The following is a 16,920-nucleotide window of genomic DNA, read 5'->3' as shown; positions in this document are numbered from 1 at the left end:
TGTTGCTCTTAAGAAAGCTAAATTAACAGTGAAAAAAACCCCTTAAAGGTGACCAGCAAAGGAAATGAAATCATAACTCAGTTCTACACACAGCTTCTTCCTGATCTGCACAAAAGTCTGGGAAAGATGACGGTGATTAATCATCTCACTTGTTCTTCACATTAGAAATGCACATTTTGACCATTATGGAAAAACTGGGGGATGTGTGATGATCTGACATTACAAAAGAGAAAGGAGAGAAGTTGATAGTTTTGGAGGAAAAGTCCTGATTAGTCAGATTGCAAAACAGGACTGGGGACTTGTTGGTAGTTACTAACGCTTTCTTACAGTTGGAGAGTGAACAACCTGTTTCAAGGCACTACAACTCATCTTCTTTAGGGTGTCTGTGCTTATGATCTTTGAGATATAGTGTGGTTCCTTTATCAAAATGCAGTGAAGGTCAAATATTATAAGGTGATAAAATAGCACAAAGGGAAAAAAATAAACATCTAATTATCATGTAGGATTTAAAAAAGAACATTTTCTATCTCCTAGAAGACTTCTTCTGACTGTAAAGATTTCTCCAGAGGCATTTGATGCAGGATTAAGACCTGTATTTTCTCACATGCAATATTTAATTTCAGTGGAGCCAGGGAAAAAAAAAAAGACCAAAAAAAAAATCTGGATTTCAAAATGCCATCACTGTATTTTTTGTACTCAACTTCCTGTCTTTGATTGGTTTTTAAAAGTACCATAAGAAGAGATCAGAGCTTGGCCCACATCCAGACTATAAAGTTAATGTTTTGTCTTCCAATTCCATTTTTAAAATCTGGTAATAACTCAGATTCATTTCTCAGATTTGTTGCTTCTAGTTCCAGATTTGGAATATGGAAAGAATTGATAAAATCAAGGAAATGCTAGCCTTCAAGCATAGTTGGCTTTTAATTTACCACTCAAAATGAGGAATCTATGTAATTTGCAGAATGATGACTACTTCCAAACCCAACTGAACAGCTAAAAGAGTAGGTTTGAGTTTGATGATATGTAGATTTCCTTTTCACCTGGGAAATAACTATAATATTTTAAAAAAAACATCTATCTAAATCTGTAGAGAAATCTGGGCTGTTTTTAAAAATACATTTAGATGGATTTCAAAGAATTTCATATCCTTATTTTTTATGTCAATACAGATTTCTTTGATGAAACTAAGACTTCTCTTTGTGCTGCCAGGATTTGAGAAAATCAGTTGGATCCTCCATATGAGCCCCTGATCCTGCAAATATTTAAGCTGGTGAGGAATGTTATTCATTTCAACAGTCTCATTAAGCACTTCATATCATGTTTACAATGTGTTTCAAACATGACTATGTCACAGCTTTAGGATTTGTTTGAGTATTGGTGATTCATGACACGAGTCCTTAATGCATTTCCAAAACAGAACTGTCTCATGACCACATTAGATGCAAAAACTGTGCTAAGGACTTGTATCCCTCAAGTGATGGGTAAATGTCATTCTCCCACTGAACCTCTACCACTGTACCTCAAATTCTGCAGCTTGCTTATCTGAAAGGCAAAGAGGTTCACCATAGTATCTCCCACTCAAAAAAAAAAAAAAAAAAAAACCACCAAAAACAAACAAACAAACAAACAAACCAAACAAAAAAACAAACAAAAAAGAAAAAAACCAAACATAAATAGGGCCATGGAATTCCTTATTTTTTCCCCATAAATAAAAGTGGAGGGAATATGTGAATAATTACAATTTTATAAAAAATCTCCTTTGAGCTTGCAGAAGTAGAACCACAACTCTGTGAATCTGCAGCACATAAACATCCCACTGAGAAGCAGGAGTACAGCTCAAAAGCTGGACCCTATTTATTGACCCTTTGTTTATCCCAAAGGAAACCAGTAGCAACTCTGTAGAAACCAGTGACCTATGCTTTGGTGTGAAAGAGTAAGAAATCTGGCCAATGGGACCAAGTTGCTTCCTGCCAATTTGCCACCATCCTTTAAGGCTGAAAGCTATCTCTGCCCAAACCATTGTCTTGGCTCTCTCAGCTTGGAGCCTGGGGAGAAGCTACTGGTGATGTGAGGAGTGATTGGGACACAGACAAATCCATTGGTAAAGTGAGTCAGCAGCTTCCTGACTGCTTTGCAAGGCTGTAAGTACAGGGTTTTTGCATCAAAACTGTTCTGCAAACTGGTACCCAAGCCTGCTGTAAGGCAGAATATTAAATATCCACACATCTACTCACGGCTCTGTGAAGTGCCGGGGAACTGGGTGGTACTATTTATTTCCCACCTGCTTTGCAGAGGTGTAGATCACTGCGAAAAATAGTGAGAGAAACAAGTCTAATGTTTTTCCATTTTTTAATCTTGTCAAACCCTTTTCTGAAATCTCTGCTTAGACATAACTCCTAGTTTGAGAGATGCTGTGAACACTGAGAATGCCCCATTGCAGCAGTCTCACCCAAGGGCCTGTTGGAAACATGAGGTACTTTCAGCACTAAGCAAGGACTAATGTTCTTCAGGTGCCTAAGAGACAAAACTTGAATAGCCAAGGGACTAATGGACTGATCTAGAGTTCATTAAAGTCAGGGGAAATCTTTCCCTCAATTTTAACAGGCTCTGGATCAGCAACAGTGAAAGGAGGGAGAAGGCAATTGAAAATGACTGCTTTGAAAGGAAGTCTATAATTGTCTTTAAATAATCACAAAACTTGGGGCTAGGTATTGAACACTGAAGGTCATTAGAAGTGTTGATTTTTCTTACATTTTTTCTTGGAGGTACTGAACCTGAGACCTCACCATAATTTTACATACTTTTTGTGCATTTCTGATTTATATCACACCCTACAGAATGACTATCTTTAGATATTAACAGCAATATTCATTTGCCCAATAATTTGTTCCTATTGAACAGTGTTATGCTTCTATTTCTAGAAACATTCCCAATGAAGACCTTGAATTCTGAGGATATCTAAAGAGAGGAAGTTTGAAGGTCAACCATGGATCACAAGGCTGAGGAGAAAAGGAAGCAGCACCACAGCTTGACTTTATTAGAACAAGTAAAGAGAATGAAGGAATCAACACAAATAATTGATGTTGTGCTCGTTGCAGAAGGTGAGAAATTCCCCTGCCATAAGGTGGTGCTGGCTGCCTTCAGTCCCTATTTCAAGGCCATGTTCACCTGTGGCTTGGTTGAATGCACGCAGAGAGAGGTGGTGCTGTATGACATCTCTGCAGAGAGCGTGTCCACGATCCTCCACTACATGTACAGTGCGGATTTGCTCCTCACGGATCACAACGTGCAGACTGTCGCACTGGCTGCGTATTTCATGCAGATGGAAGATGTTTGCAACATGTGTCAGAAGTACATGATGGACCACATGGATGCTTCCAACTGCGTGGGCATCTATTACTTTGCGAACCACATCGGGGCAGAAGACTTGTGTGACCAAGCACGGAAATACTTGTATCAGCATTTTGCTGAGGTGAGCTTGCAGGAAGAAATACTAGAGATTGAATTCCAGCAGCTGATGGCTCTCATAAAGTCAGACGATCTGAATATTTCCAGGGAGGAGAGCATTCTGGACCTCGTCATTAGATGGGTCAAGCACAGCAGAAAGTCACGTTCAGAACACCTTATTGAGCTCCTCAAGCAAGTGAGACTGGTGCTCATCAGCCCTTCCTTTCTTGTGGAAGCCCGGAAAAGGAACACAATGATTCTGTGCAATTCAGAATGCAATGACATGTTTGAGGAAGCACTGAAAACCATCAAACTATCCAGCCACCCTTCCCTCAGCCTGCGATATGGCATGGAAACCACTGATCTCTTGCTCTGCATCGGCAACAATTCTCTTGGTATTAGGTCCAGACATGGTAGTTATGCTGATGCCAGCTTTTGTTACGCTCCTGCAACACGGAAGACTTACTTCATTTCCTCTCCAAAGTATGGAGAGGGTTTAGGATGTGTTTGTACTGGTGTTGTCACTGAGAAAAATGATATCATTGTGGCAGGAGAGGCAAGCGCCGTCAAAATGTCTAGACAAAAGACCAGGAACATTGAAATTTATAGGTGTGTACCTTCTGTCAGAAAATCCCAGATTATTTAAAAATTTTAAATCTAAATAATGTTTCTGGGGACAAAAAAAAAAAAAAAAAGCCATTAGACAAAGCGTTCTTTCCTTGAAATTATTTTTCCCAGAGATTTTGATTACCTTAATCAGTCTGTCACAATTTATTTTTGTATCACTGAATTATATACATACAACCAAATCTTGATGCATTTTCTCCTGAAAGATGGGGGATTTATTCTTTACTCTTTCTCTCTCTGTTTAAATGAGCTTGATTAGATCAATGCATGTGGATTTTATATTCTCCTTACTCAAATCTCAATATTTTCCAAGGATACTTCTTTTCTAGGTCGCTGTCAGGGGGAAATGAGGCAAGCAAATGACCCAATGAGTCCAGTAAGACAGAGAAAACTTAATTCTCTGTTAATGTTGATTATAGCACTTCATAGATTAAAGATAATGATTGATATCTCTAAACCCTCATTCTGTTTTTACTCATGTCTTTTTCAGATGCATCTATTTTAAAGAAAACCAGACATTTTCTGGATTAAAGACAAAACTTTAAAATGGTGGCAGCATTTTCAAATACAAATGCCTAAGTTTAAGGAAATAAATCCATACTGAGTCAGCTGAAGTAGCCTTATTTTCAGCAGAGTTGAGCTCTCTCTTCCCACTAACTTCAGTGGAAATTGTGATTGAGCACCACACGCAGAAATAAGGGGCTTCTTACCTTAATTAGGGTCAAATATCTTTGAAAGGACACCTACAGTTCCTCACACTAAAAATGCTTGATCTTGCTAACATTGGGCTCGATTTTATAACTTCTCTGTGAAGGAGAAAGCTCCTCTTGCCATTGTGATATTGTCTGAGCAAACACTGATGATTATGGGAGTAATGCTTCCAAACAAGCTGATGGGACTTCGGTGAACCAGGGCATTTACAACTCTGGATTTTCCTACAGATACCACCAGCGAGGAAACCAGTTTTGGCACAGCCTGTGCACCACTCAGCTCCGTGAGCTCTACGCACTGGGCACTGTCCACAACGACCTCTACGTAATAGGAGGGCAAATGAAAGTGAAAAATCAGTATCTGGTCACAAACTGTGTGGAGAAGTATTCCATGGAGCAAGGCACCTGGAGAGGCACGGCACCTCTCCCAGTACCATTGGCATGCCATGTGGTGGTGACAGTGAAGAACAAGCTGTACGTGCTGGGTGGATGGACACCACAGGTTGAGAAATGTGCCTGTTACTGTGTTTGGTTCGTGCACTAACAAGCAGTGTTGTGTCATTTTACAGTGCTTCTTGCATGGGAAAAGTACATCAGTGATAACAGAAGAATAAATTGCTCACATTCCTTTGGTCTTTTGCAGGAAAACCAAACACGGTGAGGAAGAACAATATCTATCTGTGACATCCTTGATGTAAATACCAACTTCAGGAAGGGCAGTTCTTTATTTATAGAGATGTGCACAGTGAGCAAGAGTTTAAAATACATCTCCTGTGTCATCATGGATTCCAGCCTTTCCATTCCTTATTTACCCTCTTCTTAATTTTTCCAGAAATCATAAATTTATTTATGTATTTAATTATACAGGCACCTTTAACTGTGTCCTGTCTTCAAAAAGCATGTACACGGGTACACTTCAGGGACAGATTTATACATGACATTTAAAGTTCACCTCAATTTCTCAGGAAGCTTTCTTGGTTAACTAAAGTTAATTTATTCGATTTTAATTATATTACATTTTAAATGAAAAGTCAAAGCATTCTCTGGAAAACAGAGTCCTTTAAGCAAACCATTAATTTGTTTCAGTTGTATTGCTTGGCCATGTAAAGTTTTTACAGGAATTTTCTGCAGGGCCACAGGTAACATGTTTGGTAGTACAGGGAATATACAGAACTGTGCTACAAGGAAGATCGATGTCAGGAGCAGTGCATGCCCTCTCCAGTTGCTCCCAGTGCAAAAGATCTTTTTTAAGAGCATAGTCCATTTTTATTTACTGCTCAGTGCAGTTTAAATTTGAGAGTTCAGGATAAGGTCCCACAGTTACTTGACAATCTGTAATCCTCATTGTTGACAGCAATACGTTCAGACTGTCATCACAATTCAATGGATTGTATCCTCTTGAAATAAATTAAAGTATTTAAAAGGGAGATGCATTCAGCTAACAAGAATTCCATCTCTTTGGATATTTTGAGTGCAGGAGTCCCCAGGGAGACAACAGAAAGATCAGAGAGTATTTCTGATACAGAAGCAACTGAGCAAGGGTATTTCACTATTTAAAGAATTAAAGTATGAAAACACTTAATGTAGAAATAGTCTGTCTGTAAAAAAAAACAACTTGAACTGAAAGATATGTCATATAACAAAGATAGGTGTTGAAGTCAGACAACCAGCTTTGTTAAGCTTTTTTCCAGAACAGATTGTGAGAGGGGAAAGTGGCTTAGAAGCAAAAGTCAGGAATATTGAGCCAAGAATGGTTTAAAAAACCACCTAAATTGGATACCTGCCTACAAGTACTATCAGTAACAATGCATGGGAGTCTGAGTTTATACATAAATAGGCTTGAGATGAGCAAATTAACAGTAATTGATTAAAACCCACAGCTTTGCAAGATTAGGGCGTACCAGAACAAATCAGAATAAATTAGCTCAAGCTCTCAAAAAAGTCCTTTAAGACCAGCACTGCAGAGTGCTGAATTCTTCTGGTACTATATATCTTCCTCCTGTCAGATGCAGCGATTGTATATGTGGGGATACCACAGCTGCACTGGGAAAGCAAATGAGCTCTCCAAGGCAGGGGTTGTCCCTCTGTTTGAACAGCACTGAATGTTCTGTCGATCCTGAACAAACACTAACGATGCAGCATTGACAGAGTGCCCTGAGTGCACGTGTCCATTACAGGACAGAGATAAATACATGTTCCCTTCCCTTTCAGGCTTTGTAATTGAAACAAGACAAGACAAAGTCAAGCCAGGACATCAAATGACAACTTAGGAGGGCAAGGGCTCTGCTCACATTAGCACTGCTCTGCTCAGCTTTGGTCTGGCCTCATTGGTGCCAGCAGAGTTAGAAACCCAAGCAACTCCAGGGTTGGTAACTGGAGGCTGTTAAAGCAGAAGGAAGCATTCGGTGAGGCTGAGAGGAAGGTTCCAGACCCTTGAGACACAGAGAAGGACTGCTGAAAGTTATGTTTTCTGTATGCAAAGAGCACAGGGTGCACTCTGAGGCGTTACCACAAAAAATGAGGTTGGACATGAATTTACAGCATGTCAAATGGTGCCTGCTCCTAAGTATATGCTTAGTCTGTGTGGAAAACACACAGCTTAACCCCCTTTCAGTGAATAAATTAGTGTTTCACACTAACCATGGAGAATGAACATGCCCTGGGCACTTACAGAGAGTAACCAAGTATTTACTTTGTAGTTTGTCTCCTACTATCTTGTCCATGGCATTAGTGTTGGAAAGGTCTTTTGGGAAAGAAAAATAAGAAGAAAAACAGGAACACATATAACACCATCACAAGCAAGCAAAAGTAGTTCTCTCCTTCTCACTCTCTCTATGTGAAAACTTTCAACCCAAAATATTTCTGGATCCTCCCCCTGCATCCCACTGCTTACATTCAAGGGTGTTGTACCCAGAAAACATAATCTGAGTTCCCTGCGTCGTATGAGACAGGCAGAGAAGGGGGAAGAAGATTAGAGAGAACAAGAGGAGTAGGAGTGAATATAAAAGAAGTATTATGGCAGCAAAGATATTGCAGGGGGTTAGGAGCTTATTATGAAAACTATCAAAGTTACAGTAGTTGAACAACATTACTGTGATGAGACTGACTAAATAAACATGCAAATGTTTATTAGAATAAGTTATGTGTCTATACAGGCCTGAAAAAGCCCAGGAAAGTACTTCACTGAGACTCATGGTATGGTCTGAGTAACAGTGGGAATAAATTTCAACATTTAGCAAGAAAAAAAAAAAAGACAGATTGACTGGTTTTCCTCATTATTATTAAGACTATACAGCAGCCTTGTGAAAGGGGTATGTTCTTCCAGAGCTGGGACCATGAATGTATTGTTATTACCCAAATCCTCAGCTTTATTGCTGCAGAATATAGATGCCCACTTATTCCTTTGCCTTCTACAGTGGACTCCCAGCCACAAGCCACGGGTGCTGTTAAACCCTGGGGAGTACAATCCCCTGCGGCTGTAATTGATGTGTTTATGCTATTTATCTGCCGAGCTGTCTGCCGTGATTAATTGCATGCAGGCATGTGCAGAGGGCTCCAAATGTTGTATTATTATATGGCTGTCATATTTCATACAGATGGATCTGCCTGACGATGAGCCGGATCGATTAAGTAACAGAACGTTTCGGTACGACCCGGGCCAAGACAAATGGACAGAAGGAGCTCCAATGAAGTACTCAAAGTACCGCTTCAGCACAGCCGTAGTCAGCGGGGAGATTTATGTCTTGGGTAAGAGGAAACAGATTTTTAACAGATAGTACCATGACTTTTTCTTCTTTCCAGCAGTTTGCCTCTGTGAAGTGAAATATCTCACCCTTTGTTATGTGCTGTAGGACAAAGTACGCTGGACTAAATGGGTGGTATTTTTCTAAAGTTGTCTGTTCCCCTCATTATTTCTTCCTTCCTTGATTTAGGTAGATTAAATTACGTGAATATTTAGTGTTCTGGATAAATGAAACAAAGATACTCCACTTTTTAAGCTACTTTTCTTTAGGGTATCAGTGCGTGTTATAAATAGTAATAAATTTTAAAAGGAGAGTAGAGAAGCCTTGTAAGGACCATTTCACAAGTGAGCACTGAACAGCTAAGGAAAGTACCCAGCACCATGAAAGAATGGCATAAGGATAAAAAAAATTTGGATCTCCAAGTCAAAACCAACATTATTTCTATATCCTGATAAAACTCAACGAATCTTTCTTTTCCACCCACCTCAACGGAGTGTATTCTTTTGAAAACTTAATTCTCTCATTTTGTCATTTTTTTACTGAATCTTTTCAATTTTTTTGTTTCAAAACAGAATTTTGACCAAAAGAATTGATTTGTGTGAAAAAGTTCAACAATCTCCTACCCCAAAATCTTTTGTCCCAAATGATTCCCACCCATGTTCCTCAGTTCTGCAGTAAATCCATAAAAGGACCCTTTTCCCAAAGACCATTCTTCATGGTCCCATCCCAGCCTATGTACAGGCTAACAGAGAGAACATCACCTGTTTCTGAACACTGGCAAACAGCTCAGAAGGCGGCAAGCAAGGGATTTTTCTGAAGAGAAAACAAAGACAAAAGCCAGGGAAAGACAGTTATAGAAGAAAGGCGTTGCAGATATTGGGAAAAAGTTAAAAGGGGCATCTTAGAAGGGGAATAGGAGTCAGAGAGGTGTCCAAGTAACAGAGAGAAGGATTATAGGCACATGTGTGACTGGAAAGTTCTTGGAGAAGTGAGGAAAAAACTCATACAGTCGAGTAATCCACAAGTGGGTTGTGAGTGATTCACACCCTTCCATGCTCCTGTGGTCTCATGGGCAGCATCACACATGAAGAAGGCAGCAATCTCATCAGTACCTTGGGACATTTCAATCCCTTCTACTTCAAACTATTCCTGCTTGCAAGCTTATCAAAGTGAACAAAAAATACAGTCTTATCAACATAATACACCTCCTGCATCGGGGTGTTCTGTTTTTGTCTGGGTTGTTATATAATGTGGATAAAGCAGAGCTTGTTCCCTGCATATAATACAGAAAGTGTTTTGCAGGGGGTGTATGTAAGAAAAGCATCTTTGAAGTAGAAGAAGAAAGTGGCTTTAATGCTGCATGTCTTCTTTTAGAGAAACTTCTTTCTCTTAAGTGACTTGAGAGAGGCCCATAGTCACAACCAGCAGGAAGGGTGAAAGGAGCCCATATGGAAAAGAGAGTTTGGCAACCAGAAAATCATATCATTATTGTCAAAGGTTAGTGATAGAGAATGTCAGTGTGCTGTTAAATAATAAGAGTGTTGGCTGCCCAGGTTCAAAGGTGCTTCAGAAATGTGAAAACTCCATCCTTTGTAAAAGGTTAAATATATATAATTATTTATACTGACATTGATGCTCTAATGGGGCAGAAGAAGCAGCTGGAATAGTTGGGAAGAGAAAGGCTGCATTCATGCATTTCAGTAGGACAGTGCTCCAAGATCAAGACCTTGAACACTGTGATGACACAAGAGAGTCAGGGAGCAAAAAAAGGAGCCGCCTTGGGATGCATGTGATAAAACAAATTGACAGTCTTCTTCACAGCAAGCCTGACACTGAGACAAGGAAAAGGAGTGGCTAATAGGGAAAACTGCATCCATTTTCTTCTCTCAAATCTCACAAAGCAAGAAGCATATCTGAACAATTACAGTAATGAAATATACAGATTAAACACAAAGCACAGCATTAAATCTGAAAAGTGCCTGTTCAAATGGCATTGAGGCAAGTTCATGGTCTCACAGACCCGCAAAAGCATTTTGCTAATGTTAAAAAAATAAAAAGCCTTGTTTTTGTATCTATAGCTGGCAGTGTTGCTGTATTCAGGGAGCTGAACGCTGACTTGAATTTTTTCTTACATGCTAGCCAATACCAATAATTTTTTGTGTATGTGTGAGAGAATCTTTGCTAATGATCAAATCTGCACATGGGCTGTAACAGGCTCTTGATCTGTCTCCATCACTTTGTTGGTTCACATACCTTCCCATGGCACTCCTTATTCCAGCCTATTCCTAAGGGAACCAACGCACTTAATGCTGAGGTTAACAGTTTGCTGCAGTGGACCCTTCACTCTTGCCACTAAATCTAGTTAAGCATTCATAAAGGCAATGTTTGTTCTCAGTTTTGACAGTGTAAATCTGGGGTAATTTCACTGTAATGGACAAACTTGCTTGTGATTTATACCAAGGGTAACTAAGCTCACACGCTGCTCCAGGGAGCAGATTTTTGAGAAAGATTGGGCTATTTTTACCGTTACATTTCTGAGCCTGCCTCCCTTCTCATGCTCCATCTTCTCAAGGTGTAACTGCAGCATGTGCAGACACGAATGAGTTACCATCAGGTAGCAGGAATATCAATTGCAGAGAAGACATTTTGACCTAGGTCTGGGCTGCTTTTGCAAACTCCTGATTGCCTGTTTTCACAGACCTCGTGAGGACTTCAACATCCATCAATCTGCAAAATTTAGTTGAAACTGGGCAACTGGCACAAAAGCTATGAAAGGCAAAGAAACTAATGAAAGTGCAGATAGAGAACACACCTGTAGTGAGGATAATTGCATAAGTCTTGTTTTCTTATGAAATCAAATAATATTACAACTACATTTTTAATTGAAAAACATGCCTGACACTGAGCCAAAAATGATTTTTCAACAAATTCTGTCTTTGAATATTCTGATTTAAATCCATCTCTAAGAGTATGGGTGGAAATGGAGATTTATCTGTTAAAATTAAGAAGACAATGTAGTTGGTAAATGTTAACCATCATGATCTGAAAACTCTGTGGAAGACATTAAAGCATTTTCCAAGGCCTCTCAAAATGATGGAGCAATTTCCAACACTGATACAGTCAGGACATTGACATCTTACTCTGCTGCTATCACACATGGCCTCATATCCAGCTGTAAACTCACACTTGCCAACTGTAATTAGAACCTCACACAGAAAAGCAGCATTCCACAGTTTATCCATGGTGACAAGTTCTTGTTACCCTGTGAGTTGTCAGGCTGCTGGGCTGTCACATGGGTCCAGTTTTCCTTTGGAAAGAATTGTGATGGTAACCCCGGCCAGGTGAATGGGAGATTCATGACATTGAAAGGAAGGCAGTGAAAATATTCTTAATCTGGCTGATGTGCTACTTGATCATGCAGATGACATTCAGGAGAGAATGGAAATGGAAAGAACAGAGGTTGACAGTGACAGAGCAAAGAATAGCAACTGTCATGAGGGCAGTAAAAGCGTAGCAGGCTCCTCAAAGCTGTGGATTCCTTGGACATCACCCTGCTTCATAAAGGGTGTTGAGCACTCTGGGAGTCTAGAAGGATGCTGTCAGGGGTGATTTGTGCAAAAAGACACATTCTGAAGAGGAGAGGTTGTTCTCATGTAGTGGCTCAGAGATGTCTGTACTCAGGCATAATGACTAAGCTTTTGTGCTCTAGATGAGAGGGAGACTTTTGTGGAGTCTCTACCACTGCTATTGATCCCCCTCCTCGCTCAAAATGCGGGTTCCCCATGGTGAAATCTGTATGCACAGAACTTGAACATCTAATGTCCCCACTGAGGGGACACTCAGTGAAGGGGCCATTCAGAAGCATAGAATGGCATCCCCACAAGCATCCCCCACTTCTCATATCATACTTGTTCCTCATGGGGTGCACTGTCTCCACGGGCCTCCTGCAGTCTGCACCCAGCTAAGAAGATCCACTGGAGGCTGCTGGGGACAGAGGGGGGAAAGGGAGAGGCTAAAAAGAAACAGGTAAAAGGGTAGAAGTGAGATATCTTCAGTATGTCTTCAGGACCAAGCCCTGCTTCCCAGAAATAAAAACATGAAATAAAGAAATAGCTCTAGCTGGGTTTATAAAGCAGTGTTGCAGAGAGACGAGAATTTTTTCCAGCAAGTCTTGAAAACGAAGTTGTTAAGTGATGTAAGTGTGTCAGCTCTTTCCAGCAGGATCTCTGTCTTTCTGTGTAAGTTATACAGGTGTCAGCACATTGAGGACTCTAGAGCAGAAACAAAAAATCACTGCAGAGAAAGTTGATCCTCTCTAAAATCCCTGATGTATGAAAGTAATTTCTATCATAAATATGAAGCAGAAAGAAGATACGTAATGCTAGCTTTGAATAAGGTGCAGTAGCAGTTTCTTTGACAGACAAGTCCAATTTTTGCATGCATGCAGGTGTAAATCTGTACTAAGTAGTCTGCTAATGTCAACTGTGTTGTGTCAGGCTCATTTTATTCTAACCCAGATCAGAATCTGATGCTTAGCCTTTGAAGTGTTAATTTCTGAGAAGTCCTATTGGCACAGAACAGAGAGTATGTAGTCACTGTCCAAAACCTCTTCCCAGCCTAATTGCAGCTCCAGCATGTAAAACCCTAAGGACTTAAATGGAATTATTCCAGAGTCACACTGATGGAAGGAAAATGAGAGATAGATTAGAGTTTTTGGTCTGAGTAATAACATTGTTCAGGAACCTGTACCGTGTGTCTTAATCAGCAGTCCTGCAATGTAATTGTCTGTTTGTTGTGTAATGTTCCTAGAGAATCTCATGCTATTTATACACCATACATAATCCTCATAAGTAAATGAACAGCATTTCCTAAGCCTCAAAATCCTTTCTCCTATTCATCTCATTTGACTGGTCTCAGCTCTTTCTGTCCATATTTTCCCAGGAACATAACTATATTCATCAGAAAGCCCAAGAAAGAGCAGTATTGTGTTCTTAATGACAGAGGCAATTGAGACACTTTTGGAAGAAAACCAGATGGGAGGACTTTATTTAAGGTCATGCATTTTAATCTCTCACTTAAAAAAAATATCCTTTCCAGCTAGGTCTCTGAAAACTTATCACAGCCAACATACAAATTAGGAAAATTTATCCAAATGAATCTATCTGAATGCCATATTCATTACTTTATGTTAAAACACACTCAGTAGAACTATTGTCTCTGAAATACAGGTCACTGGTAAAAGATGTATCACCATGACATCCTTAACCATATGTTGCTTTTATCATTATATAATTTCTACCTTATAAATAAGAATGTATAGAAGGATTTAAATGAGAAATCCTATTAGGGAAGATTTAGAAACCAAAGAATTTTCAGTTATCCTCCTCAGCCTGGCATCCCACCTCTTACAACTTGTTTTTTTCTCCCTGAGTTCTCGTTGTGAGCTTCTTTCAAAAATTTTAAGCAGTCACATGAAGTTCAATTAAATACTGAATGTCTCAATCATAAAATGCTTATTTGAATATGTACTTTGGGGTTTCTCTGGAAAAGAAAGTGTGTGTGGGAGGGGCTGGAAGGAGACATTTTAGCTTTCATGCTTGAGTATTAACTGTGCATTTGAATAACAACTTCTTCTAAAATAAACCTGTCTATTTATAAATATGCTTTGGGCTTGTGACAAGTAGCAGCTTATGGGCCTGATTCTGCTCTGTTATACCTGTGCAACAGCCTCCTTAGCGTGCAGGGGGGAACAAAAACAGGCAAAAAATTGGTCTGATAGAATAGATCAGAAATGCTCTCTACACCCTTTGGGATTATCAAAAGAAATCAGAAAAAGGCAATTCATGAGAAATGGAGCTGGATCCGAAACACTGACCATGTTTAGGAAGACAATCATCTGGTTTTTTTTCAGCCCTGCTTCTAATCAATCTTTTGCCCTCATGTCTTCTACAAGCTGCATTACCTCATCTGCTGTGCTCTGGGTTAGTAAAGAATGACAGTGCTCCCCCGTTTCATCTTTGGATGTGCCTGCCAGGGCTTTATGGCTCCCTCATTTCTCTGAGAAACCAGCTATGCAGCCCTGCTTTGCAGAGAGAGAGAAAGAGAAACGTAACTGCTGAGACTCAGCTTGAGTGCTGTTAATGAAGGGAAACGTTACCTAAGAGATTAGCACCATTAAATCCATTGTGCATTCCAGAGATCGATTTAATAGTGAATTATTTTACAGGAGGCAAAGTTGGATTTCATTTGCTTGTTGGAGAATTACTCCTTTTTGTTTTGTTTTTTTTTTATCCATTCCCCAGGTTCCTTTGATAAAAATTCAGAGGCAGTAGTAAGAACACACATTCCTTGTTATTATGATCTGAGGACTTGACTATGTGATACAGAATAACAATGTCAGTGCCCTGAGGGCACTAATAGGTCTTGATCATCTTGATCAGCATCACCTGGGGCCTCCATCCACACCCTCTGCCCATAGGTCCAGGAGCACCATTTAAACACAGGCCTGGGAAGTCAGTCCTTCCTTGTAACCTCGTATGTGCCTGACAGCTGCTGGTGGGACCTTCTGCAGTTGCCTGTCCCTGGTTCTGCAGAGCTGTGCCCTGATGGTGAGCTTGTTACCTGGGTCACCTTCCTTTTGAAAACAGCTTTGCTCTAGTTGTTCCCTGATATACTGCTCTGGCTGAGAGACTACTTTATGTCTAACTTCAGGTGCCTGTTAGTGGGGGAACCAAATAAAGTGATATGAAATCTGCTGCCAAGTCTCAATGGAGAGCTCTTTCCAGTTCTGTCTGGACCCCAAACCACCCTGTAGGTGTACTTTTGGTCAGCTGTTCTGTCTATGCAAAGAGCAATCTAGACTTGAAGCTGTGTGGTTTTCCTGTAGGAAAGAAAATTATCCTTGTTGCACCCAGCTGCCTGGGAAATTTAATTGCAAAAGAGTCTGGTGTGGATGTGCCTTAGAAGTGCAATTGCTCTGTGTCAGTGTCGGCTTTTACAAGTATCAGTGACATGGGTGAAGTCACTGGGTGCACGTAGGTAGGAATGTTCCATATAAGTTGTAACTCAACTGCATGTCAGGCTCACTCCTATAGAAATATTGCCTTTGCACCTGCTGAACTAATCATTACCAGTGACTCTTTACCACTTCGCCATCCTTTATGGACATTTCCCCTTAAGTGCTGGAAGGGTGTGCTGTTATTAGAGCTGATGTGGCTCAAATTGCATTTGGTCTTCTCAGACGAGCACGGGGCCAGGGAGGCAGCTGACCTGAGCCAAAGCTGTGTGCTTTGCCTTCAGCCAGCTATGAGCAGTGTGTGGGCAGAGCACGGCACAGAACTGTGCCTCATTGAGATTCTGAAGATGTACTAATCACATCACCTACCCCGCCTTGCCTTCCTGCATCAAAGACTTGTCTTCTCAATCCTGATTTCTTAATAAAGATCATGTATTTTATTTATATATTTATTTTACTAATGGAGCTTCATGTTAAATTTAAAGTCCATTAGAATCACTGCTTACAGAGTGCCCTTGAAAGTATGTTGGATTGCAGACTCATCCAAGCGTGGTATAGAAAGCTCTCAAGCATTAATGGATTTGGGAACACAAAGGTGGCTTCACTGGCTTTTTTAGTCCTTCGGTGGCATCTGAAATATCTCCTAGGGAAAATGCATAATGTAAAAAGCCTAAAGTGTTGAAAGGGTGCATTTGGAAGGGACAGGAGGAGAAGTCTAAGCTCTGTGATTAAATCCTCTTGTGTGATCAATGTGAAAATGACAAAAATGTTTGAAACTCCAAGTGAGAAATCCACCTCCCCTGCACGAAAGACAAGTAATTGGGCTTTATGCAGGGAGCTAAGCCAGGTGGGGTTGAATGCACCTGCTCTGTTTGTGTGTGTGGGTTAATGAAGGACCCTCCCCAGCATAAATTCCAGACCATGGGCATGGAAATAGCCACTGCTGCCCTTGGCACACCTGCTGGGGCTCTCAGGAGGCTGTGACAACAGCAGGTGTGTTTTAATGACCCCATCTATAGCTCTGGGTGGTTTAAGGTACAATTGCAAGTACACCACGCACTGCTGACAGGTCATTTGGTACAAGAGTCTTCCTCAGATGACCTAAGCACCTCTGTCCTCTTTCTGCACCCTGCCTTAGCTTCCTAAAGCTTATCCCTGTTTCATGTAGAGGTTCCTGTAGGAGTATGAGTCAGTTGTTCTGCTGCTTTACCCAGAGAATATGAGATAAAGACAATCTTAGTGGTCTTAACTGTAATTCCCTATGTCTCCACTTTCCCTCCTAATGGTTTCCTAAATCTAAATGAAGAAGCCTCTGGGACAGGGTGATCTGCAGTCTGCAGTGATGGATCAGAAAGTGGCCTGAGTTGTCTGACACAGA

At 40.5% G+C, this 16,920-nt stretch overlaps 2 protein-coding genes across 7 annotated transcripts in view; one reads left to right on the top strand and one right to left on the bottom strand.

The window, feature by feature from the left end:
• The window catches only part of KBTBD12 (kelch repeat and BTB domain containing 12), a 41,342-nt gene that overhangs the window by 5,627 nt on the left and 18,795 nt on the right, over positions 1 to 16,920 (top strand). For both annotated transcript variants that reach the window (XM_027640348.1, XM_027640350.1), the window contains exons 2-4: positions 2,922 to 4,056; positions 5,016 to 5,286; positions 8,381 to 8,531. In XM_027640348.1, the coding sequence (XP_027496149.1) occupies positions 2,987 to 4,056; positions 5,016 to 5,286; positions 8,381 to 8,531 (1,492 nt within the window). In that variant the 5' untranslated portion in view covers positions 2,922 to 2,986. The remainder of the gene's footprint in view (positions 1 to 2,921; positions 4,057 to 5,015; positions 5,287 to 8,380; positions 8,532 to 16,920) is intronic.
• Positions 1 to 16,920, bottom strand: part of MGLL (monoglyceride lipase) — a 108,085-nt gene that overhangs the window by 84,305 nt on the left and 6,860 nt on the right. The gene's annotated exons all lie outside the window — the stretch shown is intronic.

The sequence above is a fragment of the Corapipo altera genome, unplaced genomic scaffold (genome assembly GCF_003945725.1).
Source record: "Corapipo altera isolate COAL_440 unplaced genomic scaffold, ASM394572v1 55, whole genome shotgun sequence".
Taxonomy (NCBI): Eukaryota; Metazoa; Chordata; class Aves; order Passeriformes; family Pipridae; genus Corapipo; species Corapipo altera.
Note: the sequence above shows the minus strand (reverse complement) of the source record. Positions and strands in the feature narration are given on the sequence as shown.